Genomic DNA, 23,499 nt, shown 5'->3' with positions numbered 1-23,499 from the left:
TGCTGTCATTTAATGGCTTTACCCAAAGATTGTATTCAAATAAATGTGGAAGTAAAAATGATAATCCAGCATTTTTCCTATTAAGCCGGCCATTAAAGAGATTTTCAAAATGTAAAGCTGTGCCACTCTTCTAAGTTCTCATTTTGGAAAACGGTTATCTTTTTTTTTTTTTTTTTTTAAAGCATTTTATTATATTAACATGTATTGGGTTTATTGTTATTTAAAAATATTTAATATTTTATTTTAAAAATATATTTTATTAATTTATTTTACAGAAAGGAAGGGAGAGGGTTAGTTAGAAACATCGATGAGAGAGAAGCATCGATCAGCTGCCTCCTGCACACCTCCTACTGGAGATGTGCCCCCAACCAAGGTACATGCCCTTGACTGGAATCGAACCTGGGACCTTTCAGTCCATAGGCTGACGCTCTATCCACTGAGCCAAACCGCTTTTAGCAAGTCCGTAATTTTCAATGCTACTTTAACCCAAAATTTTATTAAGACTGGCATTTTCTGATTTGGCTTTGGCTAACAGAATCATGCTTGACTGAAACTTGAGACTGCCAGCTTTCAATAGGCTGTTGCTAGTAAAAATGGGAAAGAGAATGTTGACAAAGGTGCAATGGGAGACAAAACAGAGTCAAGTGTAGTCTTTAAGGTTGTTAGACAAAAATAAAGACTGAGAACATTTGCAAAGATAAATCTTAACCCATTTATTGGTGGTGCGAGCCCTATTGTTAGATTTACATCTGTTCTGTATGTTGTAAACACAAAAATTGTACTTGCTGGATTAATTTTATGTCCCCATACTGCTATTATATATTAATGTTTTTCTTATAACCTAAAGTTTTTTAGGTATGTTTAAAAAAAATTTTTTTTATTGACTTCAGAAAAGGAGAGGGAGAAATAGAAATATCAATGATGAGAGAGAATCATTGATCAGCTGCCTCCTGTACACCCCCTACAGGGATCTAGCCTGCAACCAGGCAGGTGCCCTTCATGGGAATCAAACCCAGGATCCTTCAGTCCTCAGGCCGATGCTCTATCCACTGAACCAAACTGGCTAAGGCAGGAAAGTCTTTAGTTAGGGGTAAAAGGCTTACAAAGAAACTATTTACAAACTGTCAAATTACAGTGGGAAAGTTAGGGAGAGGTGGGGGAAATAAGAGATCAACTGAAGGACTTGTATGCATGCATATAAGCATAACCAATGGACGCTGGTGGGTAAGGGCATGTATGGGAGCGGGGGGGGGGCAATGGTAAGATATGTACACATATAAAACCTTAATAAAAAAAAAAAGAAACTGTTTAATAAAGGATGTTAACATTTCACTAAGCAGAACTACTTGGTTCTCTTCCAACAAAAGCCAAACAGAAAACAAGGAGTGTTACTAACATTTCTATTTATTCATTAATAAAAAGTGCATAGTACAAGCCCTTTATCCCAATCCAAGTACTCAGTAAGAGATTACAATAAACTCTGGATGGCACAGACATGATTTGTTTGGCATGATTAAACATTTAAAAACAGCAATTAACATTTAGCATAGCATATGACCACTTTCCTTTTAACAAAGTAATCGTCAGACAGGATAACAAATACATGATTTTTCATTTGGAAATATTATGCTAAAACAAAACCTACTAATTTAACAACAAAAATTTAACTCATTAGCTGTAAACTCCCATTTCTCCTTCAAGCTGCTATTTTGTGTCTTAAGCTGAACTGGTCAAAGGTTAGCACTTATTCATTTCGAGTGACAGACTGTCATTCAGAATGAACTTAATATTACTTCAGAAAACCTCTACAAGTTGTTTAAAATATGTCTTGCTGACCAGGGAACAATGCTTGGGGATCTATATGATAAAATTTTTTACTAAACATGGTTCCAAAGTTAACTTTTTTCCCCAAACAGAAAGCAAAAAAAACCAAAGCGTTATTTTGCATAAAGAAACATTAAATGACTCTAAACATAAATTCTGAATGGCATTTGTGGAATGTTAAAGAGCCCACAGTGAGTGATTAAAATGTGAAAAATTTTTTTCCAGATTATTTAAAAATGCTTGTAGCCATAGATCAGTTTACAAGCCAAGAAATTATTAAGAGTGTGCTTAATAAAAAAAAGGCCACATGTGGAAGCTTTAAGAATTAAAAAGAATATAAGTTACTAGTTAGGTTAACAGGAATACTTTAGATGTAGTAGCACACTATGCTTTTTTAGGACTGCAGATATTTTACAAGGAAAAAAAACCCCAAGACTAAATACTCCACTAAAAACTTTTGTTACTAATGGATAATCCATACAGGAAAAGGTTAATATTCTAGATGTAATGTCAACTAAGTGTATGTGACAGAAATAAAGAACTAGGACTAAGAATCCAGATTTCTAGGTCTCTGACACTAGACATTGTTTCCATGTCACAGCTGCATCTTCTACCAAAGCCAATTCTCAATTATTTGTGAGCCACTGACTTAGTGAATACATCAGGATCTCTGCCAGGATCTCTAGCAGTTTAGAGGACAGACTTAGGATATACGTGGAAGCCTTCAAAGTTCAGGGAGGCAAGGGCAGAAATAGGAATGCTTATGGGCATTTAGCTCCACCTTACACCATTCCTGACTGTTGTGCTTTAAATGCGACGGTACCTATAGAGCTGGGAAGGCTCCCAGTACCTCACAGCCAGAGGAAAAACCTTCCTATGGCATTTGCTTATCCACGATTTGACTTACCTGTGTTACAATACCTTTGATTAGACAAATAATTAAGAATAGGTTATATTACTCCGAGAAGTTGAGCACAAAGCAAAGATGCACAGGAGGAATGCAAGCAGTCAATACTGGATTATACAACGAAATGAAGCCCTTACAATGTTTATGGCCCAGAACATAACCATAATAAAGCGGGGGTGGGGGGAAATACCCTAAGAGTATCACACAACTATATCAGAGACTCTTAACCAGTCCAACAATTTTGAGAAGTTTATTCAATTCATACAATTTCTCAGATCAATACAGTGAAAAGCTAGACAGGTCTAAGGGGGAAACTCCTTACATTGATAAGCAAAATTTCTTCTAGCCCCCATAAATCATCTGTAATCACTTGCTAGAAAAAAAATTCCATAACCACATAGGTGATGCCTTTTTAAAATGCCATTTGTATTCATTTTCTTTCAAACTAACCAAAACAATGCAACCTTTTACTTTTCATACAGTTCAAAATTTTGCCTACTATATTTCCCCACCCCAATCCATTCCATTACCAAATAAGAATGAGATATAGGGTAATAAAAAGATCCTTGATTGTTCCTCATTTTTCTCCTTTTTCCTTGGAGTAAACCAAAAATTCATTAAATACTTTTAAAAGCCAGAAGGACAACAAAATACTCAAATATTTTTCTTTAAAGGAAAATAGAGTAAATAAGCAAATAGCATTCAAATGTCAGTAAGCAAAACAGGCTCCAACAGTTAGCTTTAAGAGTTTCATTTAACAGGGAAGTGTTTGAACAGAAAGGAAGCTTTCTGAGAGGCAACCATTTAAGAAATAAATTACAGATTAAATTATTACTGAATAGATTATACCTGGCAAAGGCAAAAAGAATTAACTATTTTCCTCCTTTCATGAACTTTGAATGGTTAATTAATATACAGTGGCTTCAAATGTCATATAATGGACTGAAAATCATCTACCATATTTAAATCATGTTTATTTAAAGTGTTAATATTAGACATTTTTATGGGAATAAAAACCTTAATGAATAGTTATATAATTTCTTCTCGCCTCCTTTTCTAGTCACATAAGCCAGTTGTAATGGATGATGCAGATTTTAGCTGTAACTTGTAAATATATTCTAAAGGCTGCCACAGTCCCAAGAACTGCTATCCACACACAAATAAACTACCAAGGTAAGTAGAAATATAGTGTGGTTCTAATTTTCTTACATACAACCTCAGACAACCCCAAATAATTTTATAAATAGCCTATGAAAAAAGCAACCTTAAAATCTATTGAAACTATTTAAAATATTTAAATGCAGAGATCTTAAATTTCCTTCAATCAGGCCAGAAATCATCACCAAAATTGTGATCACAGTTACAAATAGAATGAATGGAATGTTTGAGTTTAGGGTAACCAAAAACCCATGTTATTTTTTAAAATATAATCATTTACTCAAATACACCGTGAACAGGAATGGTGATAACACAGGAAGCAAAAATAAGCTTGCAAATGAAATTTCTAGAAGCTCATGAAAACAATACCATCCCATATTGCAGATGCAAAAGGAAGAACAGTTCTAATGGGGTTAAGAGTACTCTGGTCATCTTCGTTCATTTGGTCGTGCAAGGTGTTAACTATTTTCACTTCCCCATATCACAAAGTTAGTCCACAGGAGGGGCTGGTGGGTCTTGTCCCTGTATTAGAGAGAAATTATAGCATTGACTTCTTAAATCCCAGTGCAACCAATCTAACACATTTAGTAAGAACTGAGCAGCAGTATTCCCCAACTTCCCCTTTCAAATCATATCTTTACTACCGTGTTTCCCCGAAAATAAGACCTAGCGCATGGAAAGATAAGACATCCCCTGAAAATAAGACCTAGTGCAACTTTGGGAGAAAAAATTAATATAAGACACTCTTTATTTTCGGGAAAACGGTAGGATTTTTCATACAGTTTTGCACAAGGGAACACTAGATTACCAGTATTTCACCAATGTTTGTCTCATTCTTCCCTGTGCTATGGAAGAAAGGAAAATTGTTGAACAGTGATATGTTTTGGATGAAATTGCTCTCCATAACAGCTCCAGAGGTGCTACTTAAACTAATAAAGGTGGTCTCTTCTCTCTTGCTAAGGTGATGGATTGAGTACAGTACAAAATGAACTTGAGACTTGTTTCTCACTACAAAATGTCAATGAGGATGCAAATGGCTCCAGATGCTACTGGCAGCTATCTAATGAGAACAGAGGGAGGCCATCTTGGAATGAGGGAATATCAGCACTTCAGGAAGATTCAGGAAGATTCCATTTATTTATTCTGACATGCAAGAAGCCGGAGGAGAGGGTGATCAATTTTTCTACTTGGAATAATTAGATATGTTTTCTTGCTGCTTAGACCAGTGGGACTACTGCTGCTAACAATGAGCTAAGGCTCAGGAGGCTATAATCTTGTCATTTTTAATGGCTTCTAAACTAGTTTATTAAATTGGATTTCTTTAGCTCCAAACATTGAGGAGGTAATTTTATATATATATATATTTTATTGATTTTTTACAGAGAGGAAGAGACAGGGATAGAGAGTTAGAAACATCGATGAGAGAGAATCATCGATCAGCTGCCTCTTGCATCACCCCCTACAGGGGATGTGCCCGCAACCAAGGTACATGTCATTTGAGGTTGCAAGATTTACTAGGATGACAAAGGGAGAACTTAAACTTACTCCATGAATTAGATCTTCCTTTTGCTAATTCAGTCAAAACAAACTCCTCCCCCTTTTAGGCCATACCCCGCCCCCTACCTCTTCAAATGGGTTTCTAATCCACAGCACTTACATTATGAGGACTGGTTGGCTTCCCAGTTAGATTGGATCCTCGAAGATTAGGAGGTCTCAGTAGAAACAAAATCAATGCAATTACCATCCAGGCCATTAAGATCATGGTAATACTGATGCCATTATCACCAGAGGGTCCTGGTACTAAAGAAAACAAAAACAAAAACAAAAAACAACTTGTAACAAAAACTGGAGCATGATTTTAATAGTTAGATAAATGTAAAAACAATTATGTTTATTTATTTTTTATTTATTTTTTTAAACAATTATGTTTAAATGTTAACTTCAAAAGCTGTAGTAATATAAAAAACTGTAGTCATGATTTAGAGAAGTAGAATTATGAAGTATTACATTTTAAATTTCCCTTTCCTCCTGTGAGAAATCTTGATGGTAAATGGTAAAAAATAGTCAAAAGCCAAAACCTATTAAATGAAGATTTTAATAGTGTAATTCTTGATATCTTGGGATAATAGAATCCTTTGATAAAAATTAGTGGGTCTCCCTTTACTGTAAAAATCCATGTATACACATCCAGCAATTTTGCATATAACTGGAAAGTTCATGGTCCCACAAAGCCATTAATCCAGATATTTTGAGATCTACAGAACCCAGGTTAAAATTACTTGATATACAATACACTTACTTTTGGGGAAGGAGGAATTCTGCATTTTAAAGAAGCAGCAAGGAAAAATACAAAGCTTAAGGAAAAAGTAACATCTGAATTGTATAATATATAGATTGAAAATCCCTTTTTATTTTTTAATATATCAGTTTTAAAAATATATATATTTTATTGATTTTTCAGAGAGGAAGGGAGAGGGATAGAGAGTTAGAAACATCAATGAGAGAGAATCATCAATCAGCTGCCTCCTGCACAACCCCCTACCGGGGATGTGCCCGCAACCAATGTACATGCCCTTGACCGGAATCGAACCTGGGACCCTTCAGTCCGCAGATCGACGCTCTATCCCCTGAGCCAAACCGGTTTCGGCTGAAAATCCCTTTAATTATATTCTCAAACAGAGATATTTGGCCTTCTTTTTTGCAAAAAGAAGTTGGATTCAGATTTAGATATTTTAAAGTCTAGGGCAGGCATTTATCAAAAGAAATGTCAGTCCTATCTGTTTTGGCTCAGTGGACAGAGCGTCAGCCTGAGGACTGAAAGGTCCTAGATTTGATTCTGGTCAAGGGCACATGCCCGGGTTGTGTGCTCGATCCCCAGTAGGGGGCGGGTAGGAGGCCACCGACCAATGATTCCTCTTATCATTGATGTTTGTCTCTCCTTCCCTCTCCCTTCCTCTCTGAAATCAATAAAAAAATAAATAAAACAACAATAAAGTATTCCACATCTAGCCAAAACCGGTTTGGCTCAGTGGATAGAGCATCAGCCTGTGGACTGAAGGGTCCCGAGTTTGATTCCAGTCAAGGGCATGTACCTTAGTTGCGGGCACATCCCCAGTAGGGGCATGCAAGAGGCAGCTGATCAATGACTCTCTCTCATCGATGTTTCTAAATCTCTATCTCTCTCCCTTCCTCTCTGTAAAAAAATCAATAAAACATATATTAAAATAAAAAAAGTATTCCACATCTAAAAAAAAAAAAAAGGAATGTCAGGTGTGTGTGTATGTATGTGTGTGTGTGTGTGTGTGTGTGTGTGTGTTTGTATCCTATATAATAAAAGGCTAATATGCAAATAGACCAAATAGCAGAACAACCGGTTGCTATGACACACACTGACCACCAGGGGGCACTCAATGCAGGAGCTGCCCCCTGGTGGTCAGTGCGCTTTCACAGGGGGAGTGCTGCTCAGCCAGAAGACTTGAACTGGGCTCAGGGCTGGTAAGCACAGCAGCGGTGGCAGGGCTTCTCTCATCTCCATGGCAATGCTAAGGATGCCAGACATCCCCCAAGGGCCTCCGGACTATGAGAGGGTGCAGGCCAAGCTGAAGGACCCCCCGCCCCCCGCGAGTGCATGAATCTTATGCACTGGGCCTCTAATATATATATATATAAAATTTTTCTCAGCTCCTTGAGGCAGCCATATTTTATTTCATTCAAAATAACAAGTACCTACCACAGTGCCTGACCCATAGTATGAGCTTCAAAAACCTCTAATAAATGAAACAAATTTTTACTGAACTACATTAAAAACTAAATTATCATAAATAAAAATTATAGAAGATTGAATTTCTAAGCACAGTATCTCTATTTGATTATTAAAATAGGCTGTCAAGACTGTAACAGTTTGGTTTTGTTCTCCTTGCCTCAGGAAAAAGTAAAATAAATTCTTGCAAGATGCATTGCACTGGGGTCCATGGGCCCAGGACTCACTCCCAAGAAAGGCCATGATGGGTGGCATTGCTGAGGCCAAAGGATTAGTGACCAAAGGTGACAAAGCCAGGCAAAGGGTTGAGCTAGCCCAAGAGCAGGCTGGATCTGTTCCAACCCCAATCACTTCTCCAGAAACAGCTAACATAGCATTCAGTCACCAAAATTGCATTATTCATCACAAAATAAACCAGCAGGTTTTTTTCTATATACATATCTTTTCCTTGGTTCCCTACTATTATACTAAACGAACCTCTTTTATAATTAAAACCAATTTCTCTACTTGAGATTTGGATCTCATTGCTCTTACAGAAGATCCACCATCTTCTCTCTTGTGTATTTAACACCTCCTTCTCTACTGCAGCCATAATCACTTAATTGTGATCAAGTTTATACATCTTAACAACAACAACAAAGATCTTCATTACCTTTCTCTGAGCTAGTATCTTAAGAACTGTCTACATTCCACCACCTCCCATCACAGCTCTGGTTGGTATCACCTCCACTATCATTTGAACAGCTTTTCCAAAGGCCGCCTATGACACTGCCATCAAACGTTCTTAAACTGTGGTGTACATGAGAGCCATTCAGCAGCTTCTGAAAACACAGATGACTAAATCCCACCTCACACTTAACATACTCAATGTCCCAAATTAAAATAACAAGCATTTCCCCTGTCCCGCCTTCCATTCCCCACCAAACTTAAGTCTCAATTTATTCAGCTGCCTTGGCCAGAAGCCAATGAGAACATTTTTGTTCTCTCTTAGTGATCTTCTACCTAACACATCATGAATTTTCTGTCCGTTTTACTACCTTAATATCATTCAAATCTGTCCAATTCTAGCTCTACTCCCACACTTGCTCTAGCTACCTTCACTTCTTGTCTGGCCTACTGCAATGGCCTCTCAACAGATCTCCCCATACTACTCTTGCCTCTTATTCTGTGCTATATGCTGCTCCAACAGTGATTTTTTAAAAGCAAATACTATTTATTTTTTCATTACTAAATAGCAAACATTTCAGTGGTTACTTTGAAACAAGCATTATCTCTCTTAATCCATTTAATAATTTTATTTTATGGTTGGTACTATCATATCTTCATTTTATAGATGAGGAAACTGGGGGGAAAGGGGATTAAATCCCAATGACATATAGGTGGTAAGTGAACAAGTTGGGACATAAATCCAGTGTTCTCATTCCAGAACCTGTGCTCCTGACCTCTTTGCTATGTCATAATCTGACAATATCACATAGTGAGGCAGGCCTCTGAAAACTGTTAGAACTGTAGGTAGTCAAGTTGGAAAATATAGATTTAAAAATAATTTTTATAAGAAAGCTTATAACTACCTGTTAAGTAAAACTAGATTTAAAGTTAGCCAAAGAAAGATAGCTATACATTATCAGCTCTTATAGTGCCCCTCTCAGAAATAAAATATTGGATTGTAGAAACCAGAAGTGTAACTCCAATGCCAATTCTCATTTTATTCAATTTGAAAAAATGGATCCTTTACTTATTTTTTTAGTTAATTTATTTATTTTTATAACCCTTGTGTTGAGGGCTGACTTTCAACAGATCGCAGCGAGGGAGCTGCTCTGCTGCGTATGAAACCCTGACCCAGAAGCAGGTCGTCTACGACTGGTTTGGCGCCAGGTTCCCACTAACGTGCACTGCATGAAAGGTGTGGGGGCGGCCCCCTTTCCGGCCACACCCCGTTTTCCCGGACAAGATCCTTTACTTTTTTATATTCTTTGTAAGTAAAAGATTCCGAAGCTTCAGAGTTGAACCTCAGATCACAAATTTACTAATTCGTATTTTTGGACCAAGCAGCCCTGACAAAAGGCCTACTCCTTAAAACTCTCACAGGATAATATGACCCTTAGTTCCCTGTAACTGTCTCAGAGCTTGGTTCCTATTGCAGCCTTTCCTTCTGCCAGAAAACTCTGCTCTTACATCTCTGCTGACCAACCCAGTGACTCACTCTGTTGCTTCACTCTGCAGTCAAATGCTTTCCCCTGAGCTATACCCCCTTCTTGTTGCTTCACTCTGAACTCTTTCAGCCTGGCCCTTCCTAATATTTGACCCATTCATCAATATTAACTCATCATTTCTCAGAAAAAACATCCTTTATCACCCCTATACCTTCTCTCTAGCCAGTGGCTCTTAGTCTGCCTGTGCATCAGGATAGCCTGCAACAATATCACCAGATTCTAATTCACATCATCTAATTCAGAAGCAACTCAGGGTGGAGTTAGGAACCAACGATATTTTCAAAGCTTTCCAAACAAATCTGATGCAATAGTTCAATACTAGTTTGGCTGACAGCATTTGCCAACTTTGCAAACTCAGCCTTGGGCTACTCATTATTTTTCCCATCTGACATGTTCCTATACATAAGCTCTATTCTCCTATATCCTACATCCCTCTCTCTCTTCTGTAAAAACCTCCATCTTTTCTGACCACTCTTTCCTTTCTTCTCTGGACTAGTAGAGCATTTCTAGTTTAAAGAAATGGTTTCAAATTTCTCCTAATTAAGACATTAACTTCTTTCTCCTAATTAAGAATTGAGACCATCTCTTAGCTATGTGATCTATGCCTCAGTTTCTTTAGCTGTGAAATGCAAATACTACCATCATCTCAGAGAGTTGTGAAGGTTGAAATGATTAGTACATGAAAGGCAGTTAGCACTGTGGCCTGGTACAGAGTAGGTATTCAATAAACATTAGCCATTACCAGTACTAAGGTAACTACAGCACAGAAAAGACTGAGAGCAGATGGGTCCTAGTGGGAATAACTAGCCTAGATAAGATGATGAAGTGAGAAAGGAAAGGGTCAAATACAAATGATACTAGGATGGAAGAAGTACACTTGGTGACTGACTAAAATGGCGGTAGGAGGAGGAAGAAAAAGAAGTGAAGGATGCCTCTAGACAAGGGGTGGAGAACATCCTGCCCTCGGAGTGTAAGACTCATGAAATCATTTGGTCTGGCCCTGCCAGGGCATTAGGGGTGAGTTAATTAAATGTCTGACTAAATATAACAGGCTAATTTTTAAGTTGATAATTTTGTATGGCCGTGGATGATGTCATAAATACACAAATGGCCCTTGGCAGAAAGAAGGTTTCCCACCCCTGCTCTAAAGAGTAGTAGTATGCAGTCGAATTTCTCCATTTAAAAGGCTAAATGGATATAGGTTTTCTAACCTCCAAAATTTAGTACGATCATTTCTCTCATTTTCCACTAACTGAAAGACCATCTTAGGAATAAAGGATAACAGATGAACCAGCTGTAAAACCTCTTGATCATAGTCAATGTTTTTCATTTATAGCAGTCCCACAAAACTAAGATTCACTCTAGAATTTACTTTCACATGGGCCTACAGTGCAAGGTTATTAAGAAAAAACTAAAAGATCAACCGAAGGACTTGTATATTTGCATATAAGTACAACCAATGGACACAAAACTCTGGGGAGGGAGGGCATCTACGGGAAGGGGGGCAATGGTAAGATATGTACACAGATAATAATTTAATATAAAAAATTTCCCATATAAAAAATAAATAAAATAAAAAACTAAAATAAACTAAATGTCCATCAAGAGTTTATGATTAATAAATTATGGTATATCTGTACAATAAAATACTTGAAAGCTGTAAAAAAAAAAAAAAAAGCTGAAGGAAGTTTCCATGAGATATGCTATTTTTTGACAGGAAAAAAAAGCAGAACAGTGTGTCCAAAAACATATTTCACTTGTACGTGTATAAGAAATTCTGGAAAAATTAAGAAGGCTCATAACACCTAGAGATTTGGTCTGGGTAGATGGGAGAATTAGTAGGAAGATAACTTTTCACTTCATGAAGTCTCAGAACAGATATGCTATTCAAACTCCGTGACACTGTATGCAGGTAATACAAGCAAATGTCAGGAGCAGTTATTGTAAGGTCAGTATGGAGAAGTAAATGGACCTTTAAATGATCTGGCCACTGTGGTTTGCATTGTTATAACCTTTAGGCACATATCTATATATATATAAAAAGCTAAGTGACCGACCGTCCATCCATTCAACCGGCCAGTACATATGATGTGCACTGGCAATTTTATTTATTTATTTATTTATTTATTTTTTAAATATATTTTATTGATTTTTCACAGAGAGGAAGAGAGAGGGATAGAGAGTTAGAAACATCGATGAGAGAGAATCATCGATCAGCTGCCTCTTGCACACCCCCTACTGGGGATGCGCCCGCAACCAAGGTACATGCCCTTGACCGGAATCGAACCCGGGACCTTTCAGTCCGCAAGCCGACGCTCTATCCACTGAGCCAAACCGGTCCCGGCTGCACTGGCAATTTTAAAAAAAGGCTGACTTTCGTGTGCGCAATACACATAAAGCTCTCGCTGGCACCAATCGCATGTGTGTGTTTTGACCTGTCATTGTCAATCGTGCAGTAATGTAATTACCACACGAATCTTTCTTCTAATTTGCTTTCAATGTGCATGAATCTGTTGTAAATCATGTAATAAATAATAAGGGGCACAATTAAGTGGAGGTTATAAAACCTGTTCCCTCACTGCTTGGAAACTGCCTTAAGAGGGTAAATAGCCATAGCCTTTTTGCTCAATGGTTATTGTCAGCCAGGATTAAGAGTCATGGGTTCAATTCTAGTCAAGGGCACAAACCTCAATCTCTGCCTGACTGGGGCTGTGGGAGGCAACCAATTGATGTGGCTGGCAGTCTCTGTCTCTTCTCCCCCTTTCACTCTCTAAAAACCAATGGAAAAAATATCTTCAGGTGAGGATTAACAACAACAAAAAGAGGATAAATACTCTCTCATGGATGTTTCTAGCTCTCTATCCCTCTCCCTTCCTCTCTGTAAAAAATCAATAAAAAATATATATTTTTAAAAAATGACAAGAGTCAACACAACAAACAATAGCCATCCAGTGTAAACCAAAATTATACCTATTTTTTGTCAGAATAGCAAAAAATACATTTTTGATGTAATTTTAGTAATTAGTTTATGTGTGCCATGAGATGGAATGGTTGAAAATAGCTGGTACGCAATAATTACATTATCCTCAGTACAGCTACCCATTTTCAAGCTGCTTTACTTCAACAGTAAGTGATAGAACTGGTTTCCATACATTTCTATCTGATCGGCAGTCTTTCCGAAGAGTGAGCAGATTTGTTCTAAACTATTCTAGAGAGCAAAACCGTGGGTGTACATGACAATGAAGTGAAATTTAGCTCAATATAAAGAATCACGTAGCAACTAGATCCATTAACAGATTACAACTAGATTCTGCTCCCATATGAATTAATGAGTTCCCTATTCAACCACATAATCTCAAATACGCAATTCTACATGGTAGGCATAACAGGTACTATGATATTGTGATATAATATCACAATATATATTTGGCTTTCATCCTGATTCCTGGAACAGAGATCCAAAACCTTGGAACTTCCTGAGTGATAGGAACATCTTTTGTTAGTCATAATTAATCTCTTTCAACTATACCTGAGTTTATGCTAATGAGGTGACTCTTGGTGGGCCTCTAGTGTCAGGATGGGGGCTAGCTGCCTAGGGTTTGGACTAGGTGATTGGAGGGTTGGAACTTTCAGCTACACTCCCTGACCTCCAAGGAGGGTAGAAGTTAATCACCAGTGGCCAATAATTTAACCCTTCCTGCCTACATAATGGAACCTCCATAAAGCAATGGGGTTCAGAGAGCTTGCTGGCTGGTGTGCACATCAATGTGCTGGGAGAAGGACACACCAGAAGACACAGGAGTTCTGCAAACCCCGACTCCCCTCACCCTTCCTTGACTATGCATCTTTTCCATTTGGCTGCTCCTGAGTTGTATTCTCTATAATAAACCAGTAATAGTAAATTACCTGTTTACCCATGTTCTATGAGGCATTTTGGCAAATTATTGAACCTCAGGAGGGGAGTCATGGGAACCCTTGATTTATATTTTATGAAAACAGCAAGAGCTCACTAGAGAAAATTTAGAACAAACAGGAAAATGATGCCAATACCCAGGATTAACAACTGTTTAACCATTAAAAATGATGGCTTTCAGAAAGGATTTCTAATAAGTGCTAAAAGAACTGGTAGGGAAAAACTGGTAAATATGACTAAATTAATATTCAAGGACTAGAGTTGCCTTTATATTTAAATTAAGGAAGTGGCCCTTGCAGGTTTGGCTCAGTGGATAGAGCATGGGCCTGTGGACTGAAGGGTCCCAGTTCTGTTTGGCCAGGGGCACATGCCTGGGCTGCAGGTTCAATTCCCCCAGTGGGGGGCATGCAGGAGGCAACTAATCAATGATTCTCTCTCATCATTGATGTTTCTATCTCTATATCTCCCTTCCTCTCTGAAATCAATAAAAATTATATATAAAAACTAAATAAAAAATAAACTCCTGAAGGAAAGGGAGCTTGTTATAAAGTAAATTACGGAAGTGAAAATTTCACTCGCAGAAATAAGAGCGTATCTGTTTACAGGTGGGGCTGGCTCAAAGGTCACAAATACCACAAATGTAATAAACACTCGTTTTCCTGTAAGTTCAGTAGGATTATTTTCAACTAGAAGAACAAGTTTTAGCTATACCTGCTGAGTCAAAAAACTGAGTTGCTTACCATAAGACATAATGCAGATTAATAAATGCTATTTAAGCAGCAACATAAAGAAAGGTGAAGTGAGAGAACCACCACTCATCATCCTAACAACTTAAAACATCTGCACAGTACCATTACCTGCTCTAAAGGCATAAATACCTACCCTGTTGCACCAATGGACTACGTTTTGACAAAATTTTTACTTTGGACGAGGCACTGTACCAGCTCCTATAAATTGTTATATTTATAGGATTTGATGAAACACCCAGTACACACCGCAAGAACAATAATTACTCATGTAATAACAAGCCCCTTTATAACGGTACTTTACTGTGATTTTTTTTTTACTTCACATACATAATAAAGTGGAACCCAGCTTCAGAGATGTTAAATATAAACAACTAGCCTATAAATAAATGCAATTTAGCATTATGTCAAAAGCCCTAAAATGTGCTTATAAAGGATGTTTAAGTATTGCTTATAAGAGCAAAAAAAGTTAATCCTCAATTGAGAATATTTTTTTCCACTGATTTTTAGAGAGAGCAAAAAGGAGGGAGAGAGGAGGAGAAAGAGAAAGAGAAACACGCATCAACTGGCTGCCTCCCAACCAGGGCTGGAGATGGAATCTGTAACCCATGACCCTTAGGTGCATGGGCTGATGCTCCAACCATAGGGAACACAGCCAGAGCAGTTTGTATTTTTAATATAGATATCCTATCTGATAAAAGAGTAACATGCAGATTGAACATCACTCTAACACACAAGATGGCTGCCCCTATGTGGACACAAGATGGCCACCACAAGATGGCCAGCAGGGGAGGGCAGTTGGGAGGCACCAGGCCTGCAAGGGAGGGAAGTTGAGAGACACCAGGCAAGAGGAGAGGGCAATTGGAGGTGATCAACCCTGCATAGGAGGGCAGTTAGGGGTGACCAGGCTGGCAGAGGAGGGAAGTTGTGGGAAAACAGTCTGGCAGGGGAGCAGTTAGGCATCAATCAGGATGGCAGTGGAGTGGTTAGGAGGTGATCAGGCTGGCAGGCAGAAGTGGTTAGGGGCAATCAGGAAGGCAGGCAGGCGAGCAGTTGAGAGCCAACAGTCCTGGATTGGATGGGGCCTAAATGGGCAGTCAGACATTCCTTGAGGGGGTCCCAGATTGGAGAGGGTGCAGCTGGGCTGAGGGACACCCCCTCCATCTGTGCATGAATTTCGTGAACCGGGCCTCAAGTATACTGACATTTTCATAATACATAAGTGAAAAACAATACAAAGTGATCCCCTTTTTAAAAGAGTATATGAAACTAACTGTGCCAGGTCTCCTCCTGTGAATGTCACACTTCCCTTCTTTAAGTGTTGAATTAATATAGCACACGACTGGACTGACTTAAATGTTAGTATCAGTTTCCCCAAAGTATCCTTCAAGTTATTTCTGTCCTAAAAGAAAAGTATTTAACATAATAGCCACCAAGCCTGTCAGCTGCATTCCCACGCAGGCTCCACCTTGCTGCTGATTCTCACTTTACTGTCGCCACTGAGCATACAGACAGACCGAAACCTCCCCAATGCTCTCTCCTCTTGAGAATGCTAATGTCAGAACCGAAGGAATGACTGCACAGGCTCCCAAAGCTTCCAAACCCTGGGGAAGAATGGCCTCTTCCTTTTCTCAGAAGTTCTCAGAGCTGCCAATGCATAAAAACAGATGCTAAGGAAAGAGCAAGGGTTTGTGCTAGCAGCCTCAATGTTCCAGTTCAACCAGCCAAAAGTGCCCTGTTACACATATATTTGCCAAGAAAAAGACCCAGAAGGGTTTACACCAAGTTAGTAAACAGTGGTTATCTTTTAGTATTCTGGACGTTTTTCCTTTTCTTTTTTTTTTTTCCTTTGTGAATTTTCTTCAACGAACAGGACTTGTTTTTGAGGCAAAAACAAAACAAAACAAAACAAATCAACAAAAACCACACAAGTTTTTTCAGTTAGAGATGAAATATTTAAGTAGCAATACATTGCTGAGGGCCATTTTCTTAAAGAACTAAGAATAATTTCTGACAAATATGCCTAGTCATCTGGCCTCTAATTCTGCCCTCAATGCCAAGCCTCCTCCTGTCCCCTCGTTACTTACATTCCTGAAGACATTCTGTGTCTGTGCAGTAGGACTGGGACTGCCTCAACTACAACAAATAAGAAGAAAAGAACGTTAGCCATTGGACTTAACCAAAAACGAACACTACTTATTAGCATGGTCATGTTTTGCATTTTAATGAATGCTACCACAGTGTATCATGCCTTCAAAATCAGATACAAATGCAGAACACACTGAGGGGCTGTTCTGTTTGGGGGGATTTTTCCTACTTAAAGTAATTTTTAAATATACTGTGATCTACCACAATTCACCTATTTAAGTTAAGGAATTAAGAAAAACATACCCATGACAGGAACTCCTGCTCCCATATGTCATTAGACTTTCCAAAGTGTTGGAGAGGGGGAGGGGAAGGGAGAGGGGAAGAGAGCGGGGGAGGGGGAGGGGGAGAGGCTTATTTCCCCAGGTTGTTGCTGAGGGTGGGATTCTTATGATAACTGGAGAAGAGGAATTTTTTTGAGACTCTCACAGGAGAATGAAATGATTTTTATTTGTGCAGAATTAAATTTCTAAGTTTTCAAAGTCCCGTTTCCCTATCATGTGGAACTGGTCCACAGTAACTAAATTTTACTTCAATATTCATTTAAATTGAGTTTGCTTCACCTTAAAAAATTTTTAACCCCATTCCAAAACAAAAACAACAACAAAACCATAAATGAGAACGAATGAATTCATGGCCTCTGGAGGTGATGAAATTATATTTAAAACTTGGGAGCGGGCTCGCGCGGTCTCCGGCCTTGTTGGCCTGCCCCCGGTTCCCCGGGTTCTCTCTGGTGGTTTCCAGCTCGGCCCCGTGGTGCCGGTGGACCTCAGCCAGTGGTCCGGGCCCTGGAGCCTGCAGGAGGTGGACGAGGGGCTGAAGCGCCTGCTGCAGATCAAATACTCTGGGCAGAGGTGGACGAGCCGGGCAAAGTGCTGACGCCCACCCAGGATAAGAACCAGCCCTCAGTATTTCATGGGATGGCCTTGATTCAAGTAAGCTCTATATCCTGGTCTTGACAGACCCAGAGGCTCTAAGCAGAAAGGACCCTAAACTTAGCGAATGACACCATTTCCTGGTGGCCAACATGAAGGGCAACGACATCAGCAGTGGCACTGTCCTCCCTGATTATGTGGGCTCTGGGCCTCCTAAGGACACAGGCCTTCACCGCTACGTCTGGCCGTTTACGAGCAGGCCAAGTCTGGAAACCTCCGAGCCAACTTCAAGGTGGCATCTTTCCGCAAAAAGTGCGACCTCGGGCCTCCAGTGGCCGACACGTGTTGCCAGGCGGAAGGGATGACTACGTGCCCAAGCTCTATGAGCAGCTGGCTGGGAGTAGGGAAAGCCAGGAGACAGACAGCGTCCCAGGGATCCTAAGCAGTGTTCTCAAGTTCAGTGATTCATGTTGATTTCTCCCCTTCCCTGTTCCCACTCTCACAGGCGAGACCTGAGCAGATGGGCTGTGGGGTGACTTTTCCTTCTGCCTGTCCAGGGTCACACACCCTGAATGTATGTTTTGATCAAATTTGAACTCCATTTTGGGGGCTATTTTGGTACTAGGATGTGGTCATTAGTTTGTTAATACAAGAATAACAACCCAGAATTTAAAGGCATATCCTCTGAAGAGCAGTACTGGAAAAGCAATCTGGAGAGTCCCTTTCCTGTTAAGCTGCGGGACTGGGTGAGGGGTTATCTGAAATCCACTGGTCTGTGCCTGATAAGTTTATCCCTCTTCCTTTGGTGTAACAAAAGCCAGTCTGGAGTTGCTAAATGGAGTTGTGTTAATTCTGCTATTTGCTTACAGTTGAATAAAAATAAAAATTGTGTGGAAAAAAATAAAAAATAAAACTTGGTTACCCATGAATGAAACATTTTACTTTTATGGACTAGATTCAGGAAAGTGGGGGGAAGGGGGTGGAGAGTCCTGCCTGTTTGTGCAAATAAATCTGCTCAAAATTATCACTAATATTTTTTTAAACTAAACTCCAAAACCAACAACAATAAAGTTCTTTGAAATCAATGAATAAGTGTCGTAGTCAATGTTCTCTCTGACCAGACCTCACACAGCTCACAGTCATAACGTGGGTTTGAAAATATCTGAGTGTAAGATTCCTTTGGATTTCCTCAAAATATAAATACAGAAAAGTATCCATTTATCTAACAAATGTACTTTAAAAAAAAATTTAATTAAATTATTATCTGTGTACATATACCATTGTACTTTCAATTTAAAAAAAATGTATTTGAGAGAGAGAAAGAAGGAAGAGAAACTACCAACTTGTTGTTCCACTTATTTATGCATTCATTGGTTGATTCTCGTATGTGTCCTAAATAGTCACTGAACCCACAACCTTGGTGCACTGACACTCTAACCCACTAAGCTATCCAGCTGGGCCTATCTAAAAAAATTTAACAAGTGCTTTCTATGTGCATTTTGCTAAAATAAGGTTTTCATATTTTAAAAGTCTATTTGCTATTTGTTTCCAAAATCTTCAGAAATTCATGTGTCAACTTTATTTGCAACGACTCAATTCATTGCCAGCTTAAAATCAAGCTATTTTTGAAAATGAAGATGGAAAATAGATGTGCTCAGTTTAAAATATTATAAGTCAAGCATGTCAAACTTGCAGCATGAATATTTTTGTGGCCCAGCCAATATAATGGTATGTAAGAAACGTTTCAATAAAAATTTTGTAGCTTGATTTTTATTTTTATTTATTTTTTTTTTCTATGACTAAAGGATAAAGCTTTAATTCACCTAGAATATTAATTCCCAAAATATGAATGCTGTATCCAACAAGCTGAGATTAAAATCTTGGGCATATTATTGTTCAGTTACCTCTATATATAGCAACTGTTAAAAGTATTTATAACAGAAATCTTAGAATTATCTTATGATAAAAGTCTAATGTGCAAATTGTTCCAACTGGGGGTTTGACTGGGAGTTCAACCAGGAGGCGGGGCCAGCCGGCCAACTGAGGGAAGTGAGGCCCTGGCCAGTGGCAGCCAATAGGGACCCTACCTGGGTGTGCATGAATTTTGTGCATGGACCTCTAGTCTTTATATAATATTACATTTTTACAAATTTATCTGCAATTGACTTATCCTGCCCATTATTGTTCCTTCCAGCAGCCTGACACTGCTTTGGTGGTCTTAGGAATCTTTTCAACATAATTATTTCTCAAGAAAAAAAAATTTTGTTTTGAATATTAAAATGCATACAAAGTTCTGCCATATTTATTTAATGACTCTTGAAGTATTTGATTCTTGGTTGAAGATAGAAGTTATCCACATTAGTTGGAGGAAAGTTGTTATCTTCAGAAGTCTTTTTGTAAATCACTCTTCTTGAGAAGTTCTCCTTTTCGGGATTTATCCAGGTTTTCAAGAAACTTTTCAAAAACTTTTACGTAAAGACCTAGACTGGTCTTCTTATAATCTCTGGTTCTATGTTATCGGATTCAGTTTTGTTCTCCTCTTTTTCTTCTTCATTAGTGGAAATGGCATCTAATTCATGGCAGATGGAGCTTATGGTTGGAACAGTAAACGGATCAAACTGATCCACTTTCTGTAAATCAATAGGCACTGAAATGCGACCTGTTTTAGGATGAACACTAAAAGGGCTCTTCAGCAAATGATTGATTCCTTTGCTAACATTGATATCCAGCCGAGGAAAACAGTACTGGAGCATGATCTCCCACTCAAGCAAGTATCCAAGTTTGTCATTCGGATATATGGCCACTTTCTTCAAATGCTCCCAACGCTGAAGTGAACTGTGATGCTTTTGGAAGATTGGTTGAAGGTCATCATGCATTGTTTCAGGAATAAGAGCTAAAATCTTATCGCAGCTTTCTTTACTTCCAAGAATATCTTGATCAACCAAGGCATATTCTTCAAAATATTTATTATGCTTATAGATTTTCTGACAAACGGATGAATTTTTTCATTTAGGTGAACTTTCTTTTTAACATCTTGACCACCCTTTACAAGACTCAAATACTCCACTATCCCAGACCGGACTGCGGAGGACAGTTTTCGAACTGAGTCATCACAGACCCAGCAATGCACGCCTCTTCTTCCAGAGTACACCCAGAGGCGGTGCTTAAATCCGAAGTCCTCCTTCAATGCTCGGTCGATGATGCGTATGGCCATTGTCATGAGGGTACAGCACTTAGAACAGATGTCTGCAGAACTACAACATCTCCTCACATCATCATAGTCTGTCATGTCAATGTCAAACACCAGTTCTTTTTCCTGAGCCTGGAAAGCTCCCAGCTTCACTGTATTATGTTGATTGGGCCTGTGGGAATATACCGCTCCTATATCAATCTTGTATGGATTCATTTTCTGCATCTCCTTTTCCAGATCACTCTGGTTGTTGAAGGATTGGTAGCGAATGTAAATATCATCTTTCAACGTGAATGAAAATTCACGGTGTTGAAAGTAATTCTTTACCACCAGATGCAGGAGATGCCGGTGCGACGTCACCCTACGACCCCGTAGCCCCTGGCTCGGCTCAGGCACCGAATCCGAGTCCGGCCACGCAGCGGTAAGGGCGGCGGCTCTGCCTTTCAGAGTGGCCGCAGGCGGGTCATGAAGTCCTCCCTCGGCCCATTCACATTTCGGAGATTGTGGTGGGGAGGGCTCGGGATAAAGCCTGGGCACTACATCTTGACAGGCGTAACCCCTCCCGGAACCTGTAGCTTGATTTTTAAAAAATATATTTTATTGATTTTACACAGAGAGGAATTGAGAGGGACAGAGAGTTAGAAACGTCGGTGAGAGAGAAACATCGACCAGCTGCCTCTTGCACACCCCCCACTGGGGATGTGCCCGCAACCAAGGTACATGCCCTTGACCGGAATTGAACCTGGGACCTTTCAGTCTGCAGGCCGACGCTCTATCCACTGAGCCAAACCGGTCTCGGCCTACACAACTTTTAATGCTGCACAGTATTCCATTTAATTGCATAATTTCCAAAATTGTATATGAAAAATAAGGCTGCCCAACTGGCGTGGCTCAGTAGTTGAGCATCAACCTATGAACCAGGATGCCACAGTTTGATTCCTAGTCAGGGCATATGTCCGGGTTCTGGGATCCATACCCAGTGGGGGGTGTGCAGAAGGCAGCTGAGCAATGATTCTCTCTCATCACTGATGTTTCCTTCTCTCTCCCTTCTTCTCTGAAATCAATAAAAATATATTTACAAAGAAAAAGAAAAACAATGCTATGGTGAATGTTCCTATAAATACATTCTTACACACTTCACTAATCTTTTAGGATAAGGAATATAAAAATTGCTAGAATAAAGGTATGTGCATTTTTAAGTTTTGATACATTTTCTGCAATTACAGGGGCATTTTATTTTTATTTTTTGATTAATCCTCACCCATTCATTTGAGAGAGAGTGGAAGGGAGAGGGAGAGACAGAGAAATATCAATGTGACGATGTAAGAGAGACATATCAAACTGGTTGGCTTCTGCACATACCCTGACTAGGGCCAGGGAACCTGTAATTGAGGTACATGCCCTTTACCAGAATTGAACTCTACAGTCCCCAGGCCGACACTGAGCCAAACCGGCTAGGGCAATAGGAGGGAAAATTTATTCATTATGTATGTATGTATGTATAATATGTATGTATGTATGTATTTATTTATTTATTATGCTGTTCTATGTGTGCCATTCAAAATAGAGCCCATAGCCCGCAATCAGGCATGTGCCCTTGACCCAAATCGAACCGAGGAACCTTCAGTCTGCAGGCTGATGCTTTACCCGCTGAGTCAAACTGGCTAGTGAAGCCCTATTTTAGGAGGGGAATTTTAAAGAAATAACAAAGTACATTCAATTCAAGTATTTCTGCATAATCACAACACTGCAGAAATCCAGTGTTTCAACTGGGAGATCAGATAAAACCTAATATTTCTGAGCACATTTAATCCTTAATGATTAAGCAGCATCTCTACATATTTTCCTACAACATTAACAAACATAATTTTGATGGATCACAATAATCTACTCACATTTAACCCTCAAGGCTTCAAATAATCAGGTAAAGGCAAGACTGAATATTTTGAAAATATTTTAAATATATTTTATTGATTTTTTTACAGAGAAGAAAGGAGAAGAATAGAGAGTTAGAAACATTGATGAGAGAGAGACATCGATCAGCTGCCTCCTGCACACCTCCTACTGAGGATGTGCCCACAACCACGGTACATACCCTTGACTGGAATCAAACCTGGGACCTTTCAGTACGCAGGCTATCGCTTTATCAACTGAGCCAAACCAGTCTCGGCTGAAAATACTTTTTTTAATGTCTAACACTAATAGGCTGGGCTGCTTTGACCATATGATATGCACATACTTTTCCTAATCCTACAAAACACTATCTGAATTTGAGTTACTTTACTGAACCAAAAATCATCACACAATTCATGGGCACTAATAAGATAATAGTATAATTTATATGCCATACCCGTATGGTACAGTTTGTTTTTATTATGTATAAAGACACATACATAAATATATAGGCATATGAAAGTCCACAAACTTAATGCAACCTCCAGCCAAGCAAGCAATTGAGGGCATGAGGTAGAATGGAGGGAGGGGGTGTGTGCCATAGGGAGAGGGACTTTGACATTCTGCTCTATATTTCTGTAACATTTCATGTGAGAGTAATTTAGATATTCACGTATTTTATGTGTTATTAAAAGAAAGGCCAAGAAAAAGACACACATACATAAAAAACAAATTCTAAAAATGAGCCTGACTTTGATTTGCTGTTTTGGACTGAATGTGTGGTTTCCTCAAAATTTGTGTGTTGAAATGCTAACCCCCTATTGGGAGATGGGGACTTTCAGTGGTGATTAGGTCATGAGGGTGGAGCTATCATG

The 23,499-nt window shown here is 39.0% G+C and overlaps 1 protein-coding gene and 1 pseudogene across 2 annotated transcripts in view; one reads left to right on the top strand and one right to left on the bottom strand.

The window, feature by feature from the left end:
- Positions 1–1,386: 1,386 nt before the first annotated feature.
- SMIM14 (small integral membrane protein 14) overlaps positions 1,387–23,499 on the bottom strand; it is a 54,169-nt gene continuing 32,056 nt past the window's right edge. The window contains exons 2-5 of one of the 2 annotated variants that reach the window (XM_036418302.2): positions 16,609–16,657; positions 14,658–14,722; positions 5,547–5,689; positions 1,387–4,411 (exon numbers count right to left, since the gene is read on the bottom strand). In XM_036418302.2, coding sequence (XP_036274195.1) covers positions 4,379–4,411; positions 5,547–5,689; positions 14,658–14,722; positions 16,609–16,622 — 255 coding nt within the window. In that variant the 5' untranslated portion in view covers positions 16,623–16,657 and the 3' untranslated portion in view covers positions 1,387–4,378. The remainder of the gene's footprint in view (positions 4,412–5,546; positions 5,690–14,657; positions 14,723–16,608; positions 16,658–23,499) is intronic. The other variant, XM_036418311.1, reaches the window with a different exon arrangement.
- LOC118709190 lies at positions 17,285–18,422 on the top strand (annotated as a pseudogene).

This window comes from Pipistrellus kuhlii, unplaced genomic scaffold (genome assembly GCF_014108245.1).
Source record: "Pipistrellus kuhlii isolate mPipKuh1 unplaced genomic scaffold, mPipKuh1.p scaffold_m20_p_1, whole genome shotgun sequence".
In the NCBI taxonomy this organism is placed as follows: Eukaryota; Metazoa; Chordata; class Mammalia; order Chiroptera; family Vespertilionidae; genus Pipistrellus; species Pipistrellus kuhlii.
Note: the sequence above shows the minus strand (reverse complement) of the source record. Positions and strands in the feature narration are given on the sequence as shown.